At 41.2% G+C, this 19,740-nt stretch overlaps 1 protein-coding gene across 1 annotated transcript in view; it reads left to right on the top strand.

The window, feature by feature from the left end:
- Nucleotides 1–1,074: 1,074 nt before the first annotated feature.
- Nucleotides 1,075–19,740, top strand: part of LOC138670262 (uncharacterized) — a 107,786-nt gene continuing 89,120 nt past the window's right edge. Inside the window, exons 1-4 of the mRNA XM_069757444.1 lie at nucleotides 1,075–1,103; nucleotides 3,431–3,544; nucleotides 9,615–9,651; nucleotides 10,005–10,033. Coding sequence (XP_069613545.1) covers nucleotides 3,451–3,544; nucleotides 9,615–9,651; nucleotides 10,005–10,033 — 160 coding nt within the window. The 5' untranslated portion in view covers nucleotides 1,075–1,103; nucleotides 3,431–3,450. The remainder of the gene's footprint in view (nucleotides 1,104–3,430; nucleotides 3,545–9,614; nucleotides 9,652–10,004; nucleotides 10,034–19,740) is intronic.

Raw genomic sequence — 19,740 nt, forward strand, 5'->3', positions numbered from 1 at the left:
CTGACCATGTACGGAGCATACCACATCTCCTGGGCAGGGGAGGAAACAAAAGACAATACTGACATTACAGCAGGGGATCACAGAGGATTCATTTAGTGAGGTAAAATATTTCACTCACTGTTTCTAAACAACATTTTACCTCACAAAATGTATCCTATGCGATACTGGTCAAAGAAGAGATGACAGGAGAGGAGAAGACAGTAGATGTTCGAGAGAGAAGGCGTACAGGGGTGAGAGAGACAGAGCACAGGGGGAGACAGGTCAAAGAAGAGATGACATGAGAGGAGAAGACAGCAGATGGGGGAGAGAGAAAGCGTACAGGGGTGAGAGAGACAGAGCACAGGCGGGAGACAGCTCAAATGGGACAGCACATGAGGGGAGAACACAGCACAGGAAGGAGAGAGACAGCAGACAAAGGGTGATAGCACATAGGGAAGATAGGTCAAAGAAGAGGGCACAGATGGGAGAAGTCAGTACAAGGGGAAAGAGAGAGTGGATAGATGGGTGAGCACATGTGGGGGAGAGATTCTCAACGCTGCAAAGCCTGCCCCCATTGTGACATTACCGCTCTCCAGATGCGATAACATCAGGCCTCCATCTAGTGTGGATGTAACATGAAAAAATGTAGAAAAGTATAAATACTTTTTCAAGGCACTTTATGTACTGTGAAAGAGATATGATCCAGTTTAGCCCTAATTACAACCTGTCTGGGAAAGATGAGTGAAGAGGGGTATATAATGGTTTATATACTTATTGCTCAAAAATAGCTTACTAAGTTCCTCACATTTTTATATGGGTAGCAATACTGGAATGTATGTATTCATGAATTGCAGAGTGGTGACGCATTTTTTTAGTATATATGTTTTTCATACTTCATGTGGCCAAAATATATTTTTTGGAAAATGTTCAGATTCTGAAACCTGTGACAATAGTAAACTTTAATGTCACGTAGGTGGACTTGAAATATCACTGTAATGTCCATTTATTGAGAGGATGTGGTTTCTACAGAATAACGCAGGAAACCACTGTCTTCAGTTTTGCACTAGACCCTTAAAGTCATCATTTAGAATGGGACATCAGTGAGGAAACTCCATTAACAATAGGTAAGTCCTTCTGACTTAAACAAGTGAATTCAAAAAATATATTTTTATCAGAGTATTTGGTTTAATGTACAGTAATGTAATTCAATCTCTTTAATATAGCTGCTTTTCATTAAATATCTATTTCATTAAAAGTTGTGTTGTTGCTGCATGTGATGTAATTATTTTTGCTGTTATTTAAAAAAAATCAACAAAAATAGTGCTTACAATGCAGACTTCTATACCTAGTAAGAAGAATAAATTTTCCATGATATTATTTTCTGTGTGTAGGTCCAATACCCAAGTGTGAAAAAAAAAGCCTAAAACTTAAAAATTGTGATTTGGGAAACATTTTTTTTGAAAAACATGTTAAGGACATTTTTTGCATCTATTTTTCAAAATTAAAATACAAAATATTGGAGGGAGCACTTTGCTTTCCCATTTGTTTTTCAACTTTCAGTGTATGTGTTATGAGTTCGCAAACTGTTGTCATTGGTTCTGTATTTAGAGATTATGATATAGCGAAAGCCGAAAAAGGCAAGCCAAAGTTCTTTAAAAAAGTGGATGCTAATAGTTTTTTTATCTTTTGAAGAACACACTATAAAAATTAACCAAAAAAATGCCAATTTCTGCCAGTATAGGTTTATCTGAAAGATGTGTTCTGCCTTAAAGGGTTTAATATTCAATTTAATATCCTTAAGGAATGATTCCTTCCCAAAGGGTACCCCAAAAAATTACTTAAGGCAGCTTACACACATAATAAAGCTGTTTCTCAAAAAATGTGTTTAGGTATAGAAGCTGGTAAAAAAAATATCATTGAAACCACAAAATTAAAATGAGAATAAAATAATAATAACATTATATATATATATGAATTAAAATTTATGTTTTATGCTAAGGTATAACCAAGAAAATGGATCTATAAGGGAGAGTGGAATGTACTGTCGTTAGATTAAAAACCTCCCAAAAAACGCTGTCACATTCTGTAGAAGCGCACTATTAAAATCATAATGGCCTCCAGTCAAGAACATTTTCTATAAAAAATAAATTTGTTCTATTTTCTCTCTCCATTGGTTCTTACAGATGTTATATGAAAATTTTTATGTGGTCATACAATAACTTATAGTAAGAAAATAATAAGGTCAAATGTATGATGCATAAGTTTTAATGATTTTTTAAATTGCGGTTCTAACTTTGTAGTCTACTTAATTGAATGCTACTGTGCATTCAGTACATAGAAAGAATTTTTAGAATTAGAATGGCACTAGAACGTTATCTTTTACCATGTGCCCCCTTCTTTCATATATATTTCTTATTACCCGTTGATTCCTTTTTCACATACGGTTTCACAAAAGCGACTGGATTTCGGTGCTCAGCTGGACTGTTCGTAACGATATTTCTCAAATGTCAAACAGATAAAAAATAAAAAATAGCGGCACTCACCAGTTTGCTGTGTAAACGTCTTTAAACATTGCTGATTGCACGAAACGGCTGTCATCGTTCCTCACTCCCTGCACCCTCACTAAAAACCAGATGTGCAGTGCATCACCAATGTGACAGACTCAGTGCTACAGGACCCTTGCAGACTTCGCCTACTCCGGACTGCTTCTGCACCTTTTCTACCCTCCATTAGAAGTGTGGTTTTGACAAAGACCAGCCTTTGTCGAAACGTTAACCGTAACTTAAAGTATCCATCATTTTTTCTGAACACTAATAAGCATTTGGTGATGCCTGTACTAATAATAAAAAATACAACTTTCACGTAAAAACCTGCAAGTCTTGAGTGTGCGGCTGTTTTTTTTATAGACATAAGTGTAAACGTAGACTTACAGGGTTTTGTAGCACGAATTTACATGTACCGTAGGTTGTTAACCATAGAGACTGGTAAGGGTAAGGGTATTTGCACACAATGTCTTTTTCGAGTGAGTATCCTCCATAATTACCCTAAAAAAGTGATGACTCAACATTGAAAAAATGAACTTGTGCAAATTTGCTGTGCATATGTTCCATCTTTTGAGCTTCTTTTAATCACTTCCTTCTTGTAAGATAGGTAAATGGAGTGACCTAACCATTCTTAAGTCGGCTTCCACTTGGAAGCTCCTGACTATTTTGTACATAGAAGCAAAACATAACATAGCTCCAGTCTCAAAACCACTGCAAAAATGTATCTCCAAGATGGCAAAAAACAACGCTTCAAGAAAAACACTGCCAGCGTTTTCCTGAAGCATATTCTCTAATAACTCGACGGCTACACACGTGTCTAAAAGTCATTGTGTGCATATAACCTTAGCTCAGTATTTTTAATAAACCCATGTTATATCTAAGACACATCTTTATTTTCTCTTTTCCAGGATCTGTTTCTAAGTGAACAATGACTACATATTTATTGTTACTTATCTTTGTCATTGTGTTATTCATCACTCTTCTGTTGGTTCTGTGTATATGCCTCGGAAAGCACATCAAGAGTAAATATATCATTTCTCTTATTCAATTTAACATTTTCAAATTTACTGATTTTGCAATTCAAAAATATGTTGTAAATTATGATTGAATTTTTATAGGGCATAGTTTTATCTGTATTTTTTATTTTAAAATACAATCTGAGGCAAGTAAGGCTTAATATATTTCCTTAGTCAATGGAATATATGACATGTTTTGTCATGCATAGGACAATACATTTTATTTTGTCCATCAGTAATACTTTTTATCTGAATTAATAGGGCAACTGAAAGCATTGATGCAATTTTCTGCCACAACAAGCCTACTTAAAAAAATACCGTACATTTCTTTATTTATAAAAAGAAAGTTACGGTAACTATATACCAAAATAATTTGAGCATGCATATATGCATATATCTGTCATTGACTAATAATATTATAAAATGTATACTATAATGTTCCCATTTTCTTTGCTAAATAGAATAGTTCGCACTTTTGTTTAATACTGACTGACAATAAATGACAAAACTAACATAAAAACAAAATAAGCAAATACCCTGTAACAATTGAATGAATAGTAATACTACATGTAAATAATATAGAACACTTAGTTCACACTATTTTGATAAAAAAAATTGGTAAAGTCATCCCACCACGACAAGGTGTATCAATTCAGGACTGTAACTAACTCTTGCAGTTGACCTCACTATGTGTCAGCAGACGTCAATAGATGAGGGCAGAGCAGGACACAGACCCGACTGTTCAGGCACCCATTCGTGGAAAGGTATATATAGAAAATGGACAGATGAAAAGGGGGAGCCTCGCCCCTGTTTCTTCAAAGTAAAAAACTAAAACAAAAATTAAATGACCCAAAGCATATAATAGTATAAGTGCAATGCATAGGTATACATTTACACTGCGGCCATTTATCAGAGAAAACCTAAGATAAAAACAAAATGAATAAAATACCCTGTATTAAACAAATGAATAGTAATAGTACATGAAAACAACAAGGGGTACTTAGTTGGGAGGAGATGGCCACTTACTTAAGACTATAGGACGAATGGACGTAGAGCGGAGTCCGCAGCTCTAAGAGATAGAGACTTTTTCCAGCGCGGAGCACCGGTTACATCAATATCATGGTACTTTAATAGATATTTGCTTGCTGTGTTTTATTAGTGATTTGCTTGCTCATCCGTTTATCTTCAGGAGTCAATGTTTACATTCAGTTACAGCAAGAAGAGGAAGGGCTGCAGGTTGGATCTTATATTTACCTAAAGGTACCTTCACACATAACGATTTCGTTAACGATATCGTTGCAATGTCATCCTTTTTGTGACGTAGCAACGATCCCGTTAACGATCTCGTTATGTGTGACAGCGACCAATGATCAGGCCCCTGCTGGGAGATCGTTGGTCATTGGGGAATGATCAGGACCTTTTTTTGGTCGCTGATCACCCGCTGTCGTCGCTGGATTGGCGTGTGTGACAGGGCCGCGCTTAGTAACCCGATATTTACCCTGGTTACCATTGTAAAAGTTAAAAAAAAAACACTACATACTCACATTCCGATGTCTGTCACGTCTCACGCCGTCAGCTTCCCTGCACTGACTGTGTCAGCGCCGGCTGTAAAGCAGAGCACATCGGGGACATCACCGCTGGCGGGAGATACGAAATCTGTGGGCCAACCAAAAGTTGGGAGACAGTGAGTATTGCCAGGCACTTGGGCAGTGGGACTCTTGGTCCGGGGAAGTGATCTGGTGTATTGAGGACATTGTATTTTGGCCATCTACCGAGATTTGTTGTACAACCATGGATATATGGAACAAAAAATAGTTACATTGTTAACCTGCCTCGGTGATTTTTTAAACCCACAACCTCAGATCCTCACATTAGTCAACACTATTTTGATCTAAAAAGTTTAAAAGCCATCCCACCGCGACAAGGTGTACCCAATCGGGATGGTACTTAACCCTTGTATGTCATCTCACTGTGTCAACAGATATCCCAATACATAAGTGCAGAGCAAGACTGGGTTCCGATTGTGCAGCCACCTGTCTGTGGAAAGCTATTTATGCAAAATGGACAGTCCAACAGGAGGAACCACACCCCTGCTTGCACAATGTACAAAAAACTGAAACAAAGCCAAAAAAGGATGACCCAAATCATATGTCGGTATATGCATTCATACTACAGCCACTTATCAGACAGAACCAAAGATAAAAACAAAATGACAGATGCATTTGACCTATAGAAATCTATGGGTTGCATTATATGTAACAATTGTACTTTTTTTGCTAATAAAAAGTGTCCTCTAGATCTTTTCCATAAACGTTGTGTAAATGAAGCCTAAAAGCACAATATAGCTATGATTTAATTTTTATGAAATCTCATATAGATAATTCAGCTAGTATTATTATATTTAGTGGTTACTTTTTATGTGGAACAACTACAATTGTGCTCAAAAGTGTACATACCCTGGTAGAATTTTTGATTTCTTGACCTTTTTTCAGAGAATATGAATGATAACACCAAAACTTTTTCTGCACTCATGGTTAGTGGTTGGGTGAAGCCATTTATTGTCAAACTACTGTGTTTTCTCTTTTTAAATCATAATGACAACTCAAACCATTCAAATGACCCTGATCAAAAGTTCACATACCCTGGTGATTTTAGTCTGATAACATGCACAGAAGTTGACACAAATGGGTTTGAATGTCTACTAAAGGTAACATTCTCAACTGTGACCTGTTTGCTTGTAATCAGTGTGTGCATAAAAGCTGAGTGAGTTTCTGGGATCTAGACAGACTCTTGCATCTTTCATCCAGTCACTGACGTTTCTGGATTGTGAGTCATGGGGAAAGCAAAAGAATTGTCAATGGATTTACAGGAAAAGGTAGTTGAACTATATAAAACAGGAAAGGGATACAAAAAGATATCCAAGGAATTGATAATGCCAATCAGTAGCGTTCAAATTGTGATTAACAAATGGAAAATTAGGGGCTCAGTACAAACAAAACCATGGTCAGGTAGACCAACAATAATGTTGTCCACAACTGCCAGGAAAAAATTTTGTGATGCAAAAGAAAACCCACAAATAACTTCAGCTGAAATACTGCACTCACTGAAATCTCGCAGTGTGGCTGTTTCAAGATGCACAATAAGGAGGCAGTTGAAGAAAAATAGGCTGTACGGTTGAGTCACCATAAGAAATCCATTACTGCACAAATGCCACAAACTATCTTGCCTACAATATGCAAAACAGAACAGACAAACCTCAAATTTTCTGGAACAAGGTAATTTGGAGTGATGAGACCAAAATTGAACCTTTTTGCCCCAACCATAGATGTTAAATTTGGAAAGAGGTCAACAAGGCCTATGATGAAAAGAAGACCATTCCTACTGTAAAGCAAAGAGGTGAATTGCTGATGTTTTGGGGATGTGTTATCTACAAAGTCATAGGAAACTTGGTCAAAGATGAATGCAGCATGTTATCAGCAAATACTGGTGGCAAATTTGCACTCATCAGCCCAGAAGTGGCGCCTGGGAAGTACTTGGAAGTTCCAACATGACAACGATCCAAAACACAAGGCCAAGTCAACCTATCATTGGCTACAGCAGAACAAAGTGAAGGCTGTGGAGTGGCCATCTCAGTCTCCTGACCTCAAAATCATTGAGCCACTCTGGGGAGATATCAAGCATGCTGTTCATGCTAGACAACCCAGGAATTTACAGGAACTGGAGCCTTTTTGCCAAGAAGAGTGAGCACCTTTACCATCTTAGAAAATAAAGAACTTCATCCACAACTACCTCAAAAGACTTCAAGCTGTCATTGATGTTAGAGGGGGCAATACATGGTATTAAGAAATGGGGTATGTGAACTTTTGATCAGGGTCATTTGGATGTTTCGGGTTGTCATTATGAAAAAGAGAAAACTAGTTTGACAATAAATGGTTTCGCCCAACCACTAACCATAAGGCTGTGTGCACACATAGCAGATTTTTCGCGTTTTTTTCATGGTTTTTCGCTATAAAAACGCTATAAAACCACGAAAAAACCGCTCACATTAAGCATCCTATTTAATAGCATGCAATCCGCATTTTTTGTGCACATGCTGCATTTTTTTCCTGAGCGGATTCGCATTCCAGAAAAAAACGCTGCATGTTCATTAAACTTGCGGAATCGCGGGGATTCCGCACAATTAAGAATGCATTGATCTGCTTACTTCTCGCATGGGGCTATGCCCACCATGCGGGAAGTAAGCAGATCATGTGCGGTTGGTACCCAGGGTGGAGGAGAGGAGACTCTCCTCCATGGACTGGGCACCATATAATTGTTAAAAAAAAGAATTAAGATAAAAAAATCGTGATATACTCACCTTCGATGGCCCCCGGAGTCTTCCTGCCCCTCAGCGCTGCACACGGCCGCTTCCATTCCTGTAGATGGTGTGTGAAGGACCTGCGATGACATCGCGGTCACATGACCGTCATCGCGGTCACGTGACCGCGACGTCATCGAAGGTCCTGCACACACACCATCTATAGGAACGGAAGCCGCTGAGGAGATCGGCTGTTTGCGGTAGGTGAGTAGAACCATTTTGTATTTTTTTAAATTATTTTTAACATTCTATCTTTTACTATTGATGCGGCATAGGCTGCATCAATAATAAAAAGTTGGTCACACTTGTCAAACACTGTTTGACAAGTGTGACCAACCTGTCAATCAGTTTTCCAAGCAATGCTACAGATCGCTTGGAAAACGCTAGCATTCTGCAAGCTAATTATGCTTGCAAAACGTTAGTTTTCTGCCGGAATATGCATGCCAATTCCGCATGCGATATACCCACGGCAGGAGGCGCAGAATTGCCGTGGAAATTTCCGCGGCAATTCTGCAACGTTTGCACTTAGCCTAAGTGAAGAAAAAGTTTTGGTGTTATAATTCATATTCTCTGAAAAAAGGCGAAGAAAGCAAAAATTCTGCCGGGGCATGTAAACTTTTGAGCACAACTGCTCACAGCTCCTGTGACACAGTTATAATGTAGGAGATGACAGTTCTGCCCCATAACTGTATATTTACACATTTTACATATTTGTATGTATAGGAAATTATAAAAAGGAGGTTAATCAAAGTGTCATCTCAATAGACAGATAGTGTTGGCTTTAGCTGGTCATGTGATACTGTATCAAAGAATTAGGTATTATAGCAAAGCACAGATGAATAAAGTGCAGGATAACAGATATGCAAAGTGCCTCTCCAGAGAAAAAGAGGACTTAAACTCTATAACGCCACCTGTTGGAAGTAGCGATCCTACAAGTCACAATCAACCCTTTAACGAGTCGTGCAATATGACTTAGGATAAAAGCCAAATCGTTAAAGGATTGATTGTGATTTGTAGGATCGCTACTTCCAACAGGTGGCGCTATAGAATTTAAGTCCTCTTTTTCTCTGGAGAGGCAATTTGCATATTATATTTCCCAGAGGAGCATTGGACGGCAAATAAGCCTCCTTACCTTGGCAAGCCAGAGCTGGTATGTCACTTTCCACAAGGAGAAATGTTGGATAAGAGATAGAAACCCAAATGTCATCTACAGGGAAAAAACCAGGAGGATAAACTACAAGAACTATATATAAAGTGCAGAGTGGGATAATCAGGTGACGGGTTCAGATATAGAAAAAAAACTGGGTGTGCTTCTTTAAGAAGGTGAGCAGGGCTGATGTTCTTAGCTTTTGCATTATCCTCTTACTCTATCTAGGTTTACAATGGCTTACTAACTGCTTTCGGTCCGCCTATAGACTTTAAATGGCTGAGCGGTCGTACTCGTCCTCTCCTGCTAAAACGTCACTGCATAGGAGTGCAACTACCCAATACCGAGAAACTGCGGAAATGCACATATCCACTGATAGTTGGGGTCCTAATGCAATCCAAAATTGAGAAATGGATATGTTTTTTTGTCTATAGGGTTTAGTAACACAGCCAGTGATATTTATGAGTGCATGTGAATCAATATGAACTAAGTTCTATTGCGTATGCTGCATTTTTCATGTAAAATATTACACACTTGAGATCGATGCTGATATTTGTTACATGTTTCCACAGATTCTAGAATCAGAAAACATTGCAAACAATCAAAAATGTAAGTTAACTATCTACATTCTTTTTAAAATATGTTAAGATAGGCTGTCTGTGCTAAGGTGAAAGCAAGGTAAAATTACTGGGAGCCTAAGGTCTTGCCCTCAGGAATTATTGCATGAAATTGAAAAATAAAGAAAAAAGTTGAATATGAAAAAAGTAAAATAGCAGCCTCTTCAAAGAAATTCATATTTTTAGTTGCTTGCAATTTAGGGTAGAAAAACACCAATGAATTTCATTCCTGAAGACCAAGGATAACCTGCATGCAACAAAGTCACATAAAGCATAATGACTGAGAATTGGTTACTCTGTTATTTTGAAAATTACGATACTATGTTACATTCATTTTATTTGCAGTGTTAAAGACCAAGAAACGAAATATTCAAGTAAGTTGACAGCAAACAATTATATGTTGCATTGTAATCCAATTCAGGCTGTACCCTTAGTATTGTTAATACCAGCCGGGACAAGGTAATTTGGTGCCCTAGGCAGATGAAGCTTAAAGAACACTTCTACTAGAAATGTTACCATTTTCACCAAAAAATACCAGCAAAAGGTAAAAAAAGTGGTGTACTTAAGGGACGAGGCTCAACAGGGAGTGCAATTTCACAGTTAGGCCGGCGTCACACACAGCGTAAAACAATACGGTCCGTATATTACGGCCGTAATACGCTGAAAAGTCCCGAAAAAAGTGGTCCGTAGCTCCTCCGTCGGCAGGGTGTGTCAGCGTTTTTTGCGCATGGCATCCTCCGTATGTAATCCGTATGGCATCCGTACTGCGTGGTTTTCTCGCAGGCTAGCAAAACCAACATACCGCTATAGAAGTGATCCATGTGTCCCAAAAAGAAAAGAAAATATATATATACTGTCTATATATATATATATATATATATATATATATATATATATATATATATATGTATATATATATATATATATATATATATATATGTCAGTAGACACATATATTAGAGAGAAAAGCCGGTAATTCAGTGCGGTGTACAGTAAAATCACACTGACAGCTTACAGTAGAATAGGTAGAATAAATGTGTACACATAGAATAGGTATATATATATATATATATGTCAGTGTGACACATATATGTATATATATTAATATTTATTCCAGCGCTAGACAGCTTGAAAGCCGGTAATTCAATTACCGGCTTTTTCCTTCTCCTTCCTAAAACCCGACATGATTTGAGACATGGTTTACATACAGTAAACCATGTCTTCTCTCCATTTTTTTTGCAGATTCCACACTACTAATGTCAGTAGTGTGTATCTGCAAAATTTGGCCGTTCTAGCTCTTAAAATAAAGGGTTAAATGGCGGAAAAAATTGGCGTGGGCTCCCGCGCAATTTTCTCCGCCAGAGTAGTAAAGCCAGTGACTGAGGGCAGATATTAATAGCCTGGAGAGGGTCCACGGTTATTGGCCCCCCCTGGCTAAAAATATCTGCCCCCAGCCACCCCAGAAAAGGCACATCTGGAAGATGCGCCTATTCTGGCACTTGGCCACTCTCTTCCCATTCCCGTGTAGCGGTGGGATATGGGGTAATGAAGGGTTAATGCCACCTTGCTATTGTAAGGTGACATTAAGCCTAATTAATAATGGAGAGGCGTCAATTATGACACCTATCCATTATTAATCCAATACTAGTAAAGGGTTAAATAAAACACAAACACATTTTTTAAAATTATTTTAATGAAATAAAAACAATGGTTGTTGCAGTATTTTATTCAACGCCCAATCCAGTCACTGAAGACCCTCGTTCTGTGAGTAAAAAAACATAATAAACCAACAATATACTTACCCTCCGCAGATCTCTAACGTCCAACGATGTAAATCCTTCTGAAGGGGTTAAAACATTTTGCAGCAAGGAGCTGTGCTAATGCAGGCTGCTCCTCGCTGCAAAACCCCAGGGAATGAGGCTAAAAATAGATCAATGATCTATATTTAGCTTCATTTGCGGTGAGGCGCCCTCTGCTGGCTGTTCATAGATCGTGGGAAATTACCTAGAAAGCTCCCTGGCTTTCTAGGTAATTTCCCACGATCTATGAACATCCAGCAGAGGGCGCCTCACCGCAAATGAAGCTAAATATAGATCATTGATCTATTTTTAGCCTCATTCCCTGGGGTTTTGCAGCGAGGAGCAGCCTGCATTAGCACAGCTCCTTGCTGCAAAATGTTTTAACCCCTTCAGAAGGATTTACATCGTTGGACGTTACAGATCTGCGGAGGGTAAGTATATTGTTGGTTTATTATGTTTTTTTACTCACAGAACCAGGGTCTTCAGTGACTGGATTGGGCGTTGAATAAAATACTGCAACAACCATTGTTTTTATTTCATTAAAATAATTTTAAAAAATGTGTTTGTGTTTTATTTAACCCTTTACTAGTATTGGATTAATAATGGATAGGTGTCATAATTGACGCCTCTCCATTATTAATTAGGCTTAATGTCACCTTACAATAGCAAGGTGGCATTAACCCTTCATTACCCCATATCCCACCGCTACACGGGAATGGGAAGAGAGTGGCCAAGTGCCAGAATAGGCGCATCTTCCAGATGTGCCTTTTCTGGGGTGGCTGGGGGCAGATGTTTTTAGCCAGGGGGGGGCCAATAACCGTGGACCCTCTCCAGGCTATTAATATCTGCCCTCAGTCACTGGCTTTACTACTCTGGCGGAGAAAATTGCGCGGGAGCCCACGCCAATTTTTTCCGCCATTTAACCCTTTATTTTAAGAGCTAGAACGGCCAAATTTTGCAGATACACACTACTGACATTAGTAGTGTGGAATCTGCAAAAAAAATGGAGAGAAGACATGGTTTACTGTATGTAAACCATGTCTCAAATCATGTCGGGTTTTAGGAAGGAGAAGGAAAAAGCCGGTAATTGAATTACTGGCTTTCAAGCTGTCTAGCGCTGGAATAAATATTAATATATATACATATATGTGTCTCACTGACATATATATATATATATACCTATTCTATGTGTACACATTTATTCTACCTATTCTACTGTAAGCTGTCAGTGTGATTTTACTGTACACCGCACTGAATTACCGGCTTTTCTCTCTAACAGCGCTGCGTATTTCTCGCAAGTCACACTGCTTGTCCGTGTGTAATCCGTATTTTTCACGCTTCCATAGACTTTCATTGGCGTATTTCTTGCGCAGTACGGTGACAAACGCAGCATGCTGCGATTTTGTACGGCCGTAGAAAGCCGTATAATACTGATCAGTAAAATACGGCAAATAGGAGCAGGGGCATAGAGAATAATTGTGCCGTATTTTTTGCGAGTTTTACGGACGTAGATTCTGCGCTCTTACGTCCGTAAAACTCGCATGTGTGACGGCGGCCTTAGATATAAAATAATTCATTGTTTTTGGACCACTTACACAATATCAGGGGCAAGTAGCGATATTCATCACCTGACATCCTATATTTTAAATGTCAGACCCAAGGATAGTCATGGAAACTAATATAGCTTAACTATAATGATGGCCGTTTGGTTTTAATTAAGGTGACCGGTATTTTGCGCATACTCTAATTGAAACTAAACAGACCCATTATAGGTAAATGGACACATATGATGGTTTTTGCCTCCGTCATGTAATAAATACAGTTTGCAGCAACATTAAATGGTGATTCTGGTGCCATATTTCTATAGGGATAGTTATTCTATGCCTTGCGCAGGCATGTACTATGGAGGACAGAGAATGAACTTCAATCCAATATTGCAGCCAGCATGCAGCCGGCGGGCACGGAAAGGGTGAATCAAACACCCAAAAACCCCGCCTCCATGGCTGAAGATTGTTCCCTCCAAATTCAGGTGACAGTGTCCCTTTAACTGCCCAGGTCTCAGAACTAATCAGGATGCAGGAAGCCGATATAGTAAAGATGGCTGCAACAAAGGTGCAAAATGCTGATGAGACAAACGCTCACAACTAGTGATGTCTCCAGGAAGTCTGTGCAACTATTCGGGTTCAGCACCCCAAACATCGAGTGCTTGCCATGCTGTCATCTGCACGACAGCGCAAGAAACACCGGCAGCTCTGAAAAGTGGTAAGATTATTACCGCTGGTCAGAGCGCCAGCAGATGTGACCCACAGTAAAAAGTTTACCTTCGATCACAGAAGCGTTGGCTGATGTGAGTACTACTCCTATCAGCCTACGCCTGCTGCTAATAATAACAGGAAGAGCAGGCACCGCTGAAGAGAGTATTCATCAGCCAGGGCCTGTGCTTTACGGCCGGCCAGCGCTGACAGTGCAGGGAAGCAGAGCGCCGGGGGACAGACACCGGAATATAAGTATGTAGTGTTTGTTTTTTTTTTAAATTTACACTGGTAACCAGGGTAAACATCGGGTTACTAAGCGCGGCCCTGCGCTTAGTAACCCGATGTTTACCCTGGTTACCAGGGGACTTCGCATAGTTGGTCGCTGGAGAGCTGTTGTGAATTCTGTGGCAGAGCTCCCTCCTGTGGTCACAAGTGGTACTTCGGCTGGTTCTCTCTGTGAGCTTCCGTTGGTGGAGGAAAGTGGTACTGCGGCTTCTGAGTTTCCTTTCTCAGGTGATGTGGTGAAGTCGTTAGGTGCTGCTCTATTTAACTCCACCTAGTGCTTTGATCCTGGCCTCCAGTCAATGTTCTAGTATTGGACCTGTTTCCTCCTGGATCGTTCCTGTGGCCTGCTGCTCTGCATAGCTAAGTTACTCTTTGCTATTTCTTTGCTGTTTTTTTTCTGTCCAGCTTGTCAATTTGTTTTTATCTGCTTGCTGGAAGCTCTGGGACGCAGAGGGTGTACCTCCGTGCCGTTAGTTCGGTACGGAGGGTCTTTTTGCCCCCTTTGCGTGGTTTTTGTAGGATTTTGTGTTGACCGCAAAGTTACCTTTCCTATCCTCGCTCTGTTCAGAAAGTTGGGCCTCACTTTGCTAAATCTATTTTCATCTCTACGTTTGTCTTTTCATCTTAACTCACAGTCATTATATGTGGGGGCTGCCTTTTCCTTTGGAGTATTTCTCTGAGGCTAGGTAGGCTTATTTTCTATCTTCAGGCTAGCTAGTTTCTCAGGCCGTGCCGAGTTGCATAGGGAGCGTTAGGCGCAATCCACAGCTGCCTTTAGTGTGTTGGAGAGGATTAGGGATTGCGGTCAACAGAGTTCCCACGTCTCAGAGCTCGTTCTTGTTTTTTGGGTTATTGCCAGGTCACTGTATGTGCGCTGACCTCTATGTCCATTGTGGTACTGAATTACCTTTCATAACAGTACTGGAGGCCAAAAGTACTAATGATTCTCAATAGAGGGAAAAAAGAAGTTCTGAGACCATTTTTTTTTCTTTGCACTGTGTTTTGCCTTTTTTTTCCCCTAGACATTTGGGTGGTTCAGGACACAGGTGTCGCAATGGACATTAAAGGTCTGTCTTCATGTGTGGATCAGCTCACGGCAAGAGTACAAAGTATTCAAGACTTTGTGGTTCAGAATTCTATGTTAGAACCGAGAATTCCTATTCCTGATTTGTTTTTTGGAGATAGAACTAAATTTCTGAGTTTCAAAAATAATTGTAAACTATTTCTGGCTTTGAAACTTCGCTCCTCTGGTGACCCAGTTCAGCAAGTTAGGATCGTTATTTCTTTTTTGCGTGGTGACCCTCAGGACTGGGCATTTTCTCTTGCGTCAGGAGATCCTGCATTAAGTAATATCGATGCATTTTTCCTGGCGCTCGGATTGCTGTACGATGAGCCTAATTCTGTGGATCAGGCAGAGAAGAATTTGCTGGCTCTGTGTCAGGGTCAGGATGAAATAGAGGTATATTGTCAGAAATTTAGAAAGTGGTCCGTACTCACTCAGTGGAATGAATGTGCGCTCGCAGCTATTTTCAGAAAAGGTCTCTCTGAAGCCCTTAAGGATGTCATGGTGGGATTTCCTATGCCTGTTGGTCTGAATGAGTCTATGTCTTTGGCCATTCAGATCGGTCGACGCTTGCGCGAGCGTAAATCTGTGCACCATTTGGCGGTATTACCTGAGCTTAAACCTGAGCCTATGCAGTGCGATAGGACTTTGACCAGAGTTGAACGGCAAGAACACAGACGTCTGAATGGGCTATGTTTCTACTGTGGTGATTCCACTCATGCTATCTCTGATTGTCCTAAGCGCACTAAGCGGTTCGCTAGGTCTGCCACCATTGGTACGGTACAGTCAAAATTTCTTCTGTCTGTTACCTTGATCTGCTCTTTGTCATCATATTCTGTCATGGCATTTGTGGACTCAGGCGCTGCTCTGAATTTGATGGACTTGGAGTATGCTAGGCGTTGTGGGTTTTTCTTGGAGCCCTTGCAGTGTCCTATTCCATTGAGAGGAATTGATGCTACGCCTTTGGCCAAGAATAAGCCTCAGTACTGGACCCAGCTGACCATGTGCATGGCTCCTGCACATCAGGAGGTTATTCGCTTTCTGGTGTTGCATAATCTGCATGATGTGGTCGTGTTGGGGTTGCCATGGCTACAAGTCCATAATCCAGTATTAGATTGGAAATCCATGTCTGTGTCCAGCTGGGGTTGTTAGGGGGTACATGGTGATGTCCCATTTCTGTCTATTTCGTCATCCACCCCTTCTGAGGTTCCAGAGTTCTTGTCTGATTACCGGGATGTATTTGATGAGCCCAAGTCCGATACCCTACCTCCGCATAGGGATTGTGATTGTGCTATCGATTTGATTCCTGGTAGTAAATTCCCAAAAGGTCAACTGTTTAATTTATCTGTGCCTGAGCACGCCGCTATGTGGAGTTATGTGAAGGAGTCTTTAGAGAAGGGGCATATTCGCCCGTCATCATCGCCATTAGGAGCAGGGTTCTTTTTTGTAGCCAAGAAGGATGGTTCACTGAGACCTTGTATAGATTACCACCTTCTAAATAAGATCACGGTTAAATTTCAGTACCCCTTGCCATTGTTATCTGATTTGTTTGCTCGGATTAAGGGGGCTAGTTGGTTCACCAAGATAGATCTTCGTGGTGCGTATAATCTTGTGCGTATTAAGCGAGGCGATGAGTGGAAAACTGCATTTAATACGCCCGAGGGCCATTTTGAGTATCTAGTAATACCGTTCTGACTTGCCAATGCTCCATCAGTGTTTCAGTCCTTTATGCATGACATCTTCCGAGAGTACCTGGATAAATTCCTGATTGTGTACTTAGATGACATTTTGATCTTCTCGGATGATTGGGAGTTTCATGTGAAGCAGGTCAGAACGGTGTTTCAGGTCCTGCGTGCTAATTCTTTGTTTGTGAAGGGATCAAAGTGTCTCTTTGGTGTTCAGAAGGTTTCATTTTTGGGGTTCATCTTTTCCCCTTCTACTATCGAGATGGACCCTGTTAAGGTCCAAGCCATCCATAATTGGACTCAGCCGACATCTCTGAAAAGTCTGCAAAAGTTCCTGGGCTTTGCTAATTTTTATCGTCGCTTCATCTGCAATTTTTCTAGTATTGCTAAACCATTGACCGATTTGACCAAGAAAGGTGCTGATGTGGTCAATTGGTCATCTGCTGCGGTGGAAGCTTTTCAAGAGTTGAAGCGTCGTTTTTCTTCTGCCCCTGTGTTGTGTCAACCAGATGTTTCGCTTCCGTTCCAGGTCGAGGTTGATGCTTCTGAGATTGGAGCAGGGGCTGTTTTGTCGCAGAGAAGTTCTGATTGCTCGGTGATGAAACTATGCGCCTTCTTTTCCAGGAAATTTTCGCCTGCTGAGCGAAATTATGATGTGGGCAATCGAGAGTTGCTGGCCATGAAGTGGGCATTCGAGGAGTGGCGTCATTGGCTTGAAGGAGCTAAGCATCGCGTGGTGGTCTTGACTGATCATAAGAACTTGACTTATCTCGAGTCCGCCAAGCGGTTGAATCCTAGACAAGCTCGTTGGTCGTTGTTTTTTGCCCGTTTTGACTTTGTGATTTCATACCTTCCGGGCTCTAAAAATGTGAAGGCGGATGCTCTGTCTAGGAGTTTTGTGCCCGACTCTCCGGGTGTATCTAGGCCGGCGGGTATCCTCAAAGAGGGAGTAATTGTGTCTGCCATCTCCCCTGATTTGCGGCGGGTGCTGCAAAAATTTCAGGCTAATAAACCTGATCGTTGCCCAGCGGAGAAACTGTTTGTCCCTGATAGGTGGACGAATAAAGTTATCTCTGAGGTTCATTGTTCGGTGTTGGCTGGTCATCCTGGAATCTTTGGTACCAGAGAGTTAGTGGCTAGATCCTTTTGGTGGCCATCTCTGTCGCGGGATGTGCGTACGTTTGTGCAGTCCTGTGGGATTTGTGCTCGGGCTAAGCCCTGCTGTTCTCGTGCCAGTGGGTTGCTTTTGCCCTTGCCGGTCCCGAAGAGGCCTTGGACACATATCTCAATGGATTTTATTTCAGATCTTCCCGTCTCTCAAAAGATGTCAGTCATTTGGGTGGTCTGTGATCGCTTCTCTAAGATGGTCCATTTGGTACCCTTGTCTAAATTGCCTTCCTCCTCTGATTTGGTGCCATTGTTTTTCCAGCATGTGGTTCATTTACATGGCATTCCAGAGAATATCGTTTCTGACAGAGGTTCCCAGTTTGTTTCGAGGTTTTGGCGAGCCTTTTGTGGTAGGATGGGTATTGACTTGTCTTTTTCCTCGGCTTTCCATCCTCAGACTAATGGCCAGACCGAACGAACCAATCAGACCTTGGAAACATATCTGAGATGCTTTGTTTCTGCTGATCAGGATGACTGGGTGTCCTTTTTGCCTTTGGCTGAGTTCGCCCTTAATAATCGGGCCAGCTCGGCTACCTTGGTTTCACCGTTTTTCTGCAACTCTGGGTTCCATTCCCGTTTCTCTTCAGGGCATGTTGAGTCTTCGGACTGTCCTGGTGTGGATACTGTGGTGGACAGGTTGCAGCAGATTTGGACTCATGTAGTGGAGAATTTGACTTTGTCCCAGGAGAAGGATCAATGTTTCGCTAATCGGAGACGCTGTGTGGGTCCCCGACTTCGGGTTGGGGACTTGGTTTGGTTATCTTCTCGTCATATTCCTATGAAGGTTTCCTCTCCTAAGTTTAAACCTCGTTTTATTGGTCCGTATAGGATTTCTGAGGTTCTTAATCCTGTGTCTTTTCGTCTGACCCTTCCAGATTCTTTTTCTATACATAACGTATTCCATAGGTCATTGTTGCGGAGATACGTGGCACCTATGGTTCCATCTGTTGATCCTCCTGCCCCGGTTTTGGTGGAGGGGGAGTTGGAGTATATTGTGGAGAAGATTTTGGATTCTCGTGTTTCAAGGCGGAAACTCCAGTAACTGGTTAAGTGGAAGGGTTATGCTCAGGAAGATAATTCCTGGGTCTTTGCCTCTGATGTCCATGCTCCCGATCTTGTTCGTGCCTTTCATATGGCTCATCCTGGTCGTCCTGGGAGCTCTGGTGAGGGTTCGGTGACCCCTCCTCAAGGGGGGGGTACTGTTATGAATTCTGTGGCAGAGCTCCCTCCTGTGGTCACAAGTGGTACTTCGGCTGGTTCTCTCTGTGAGCTTCCGTTGGTGGAGGAAAGTGGTACTGCGGCTTCTGAGTTTCCTTCCTCAGGTGATGTGGTGAAGTCGTTAGGTGCTGCTCTATTTAACTCCACCTAGTGCTTTGATCCTGGCCTCCAGTCAATGTTCTAGTATTGGACCTGTTTCCTCCTGGATCGTTCCTGTGGCCTGCTGCTCTGCATAGCTAAGTTACTCTTTGCTATTTGTTTGCTGTTTTTTTCTGTCCAGCTTGTCAATTTGTTTTTATCTGCTTGCTGGAAGCTCTGGGACGCAGAGGGTGTACCTCCGTGCCGTTAGTTCGGTACGGAGGGTCTTTTTGCCCCCTTTGCGTGGTTTTTGTAGGGTTTTGTGTTGACCGCAAAGTTACCTTTCCTATCCTCGCTCTGTTCAGAAAGTTGGGCCTCACTTTGCTAAATCTATTTTCATCTCTACGTTTGTCTTTTCATCTTAACTCACAGTCATTATATGTGGGGGCTGCCTTTTCCTTTGGGGTATTTCTCTGAGGCTAGGTAGGCTTATTTTCTATCTTCAGGCTAGCTAGTTTCTCAGGCCGTGCC

The sequence above is a fragment of the Ranitomeya imitator genome, chromosome 3 (assembly GCF_032444005.1).
Source record: "Ranitomeya imitator isolate aRanImi1 chromosome 3, aRanImi1.pri, whole genome shotgun sequence".
Classification (NCBI taxonomy): domain Eukaryota; kingdom Metazoa; phylum Chordata; class Amphibia; order Anura; family Dendrobatidae; genus Ranitomeya; species Ranitomeya imitator.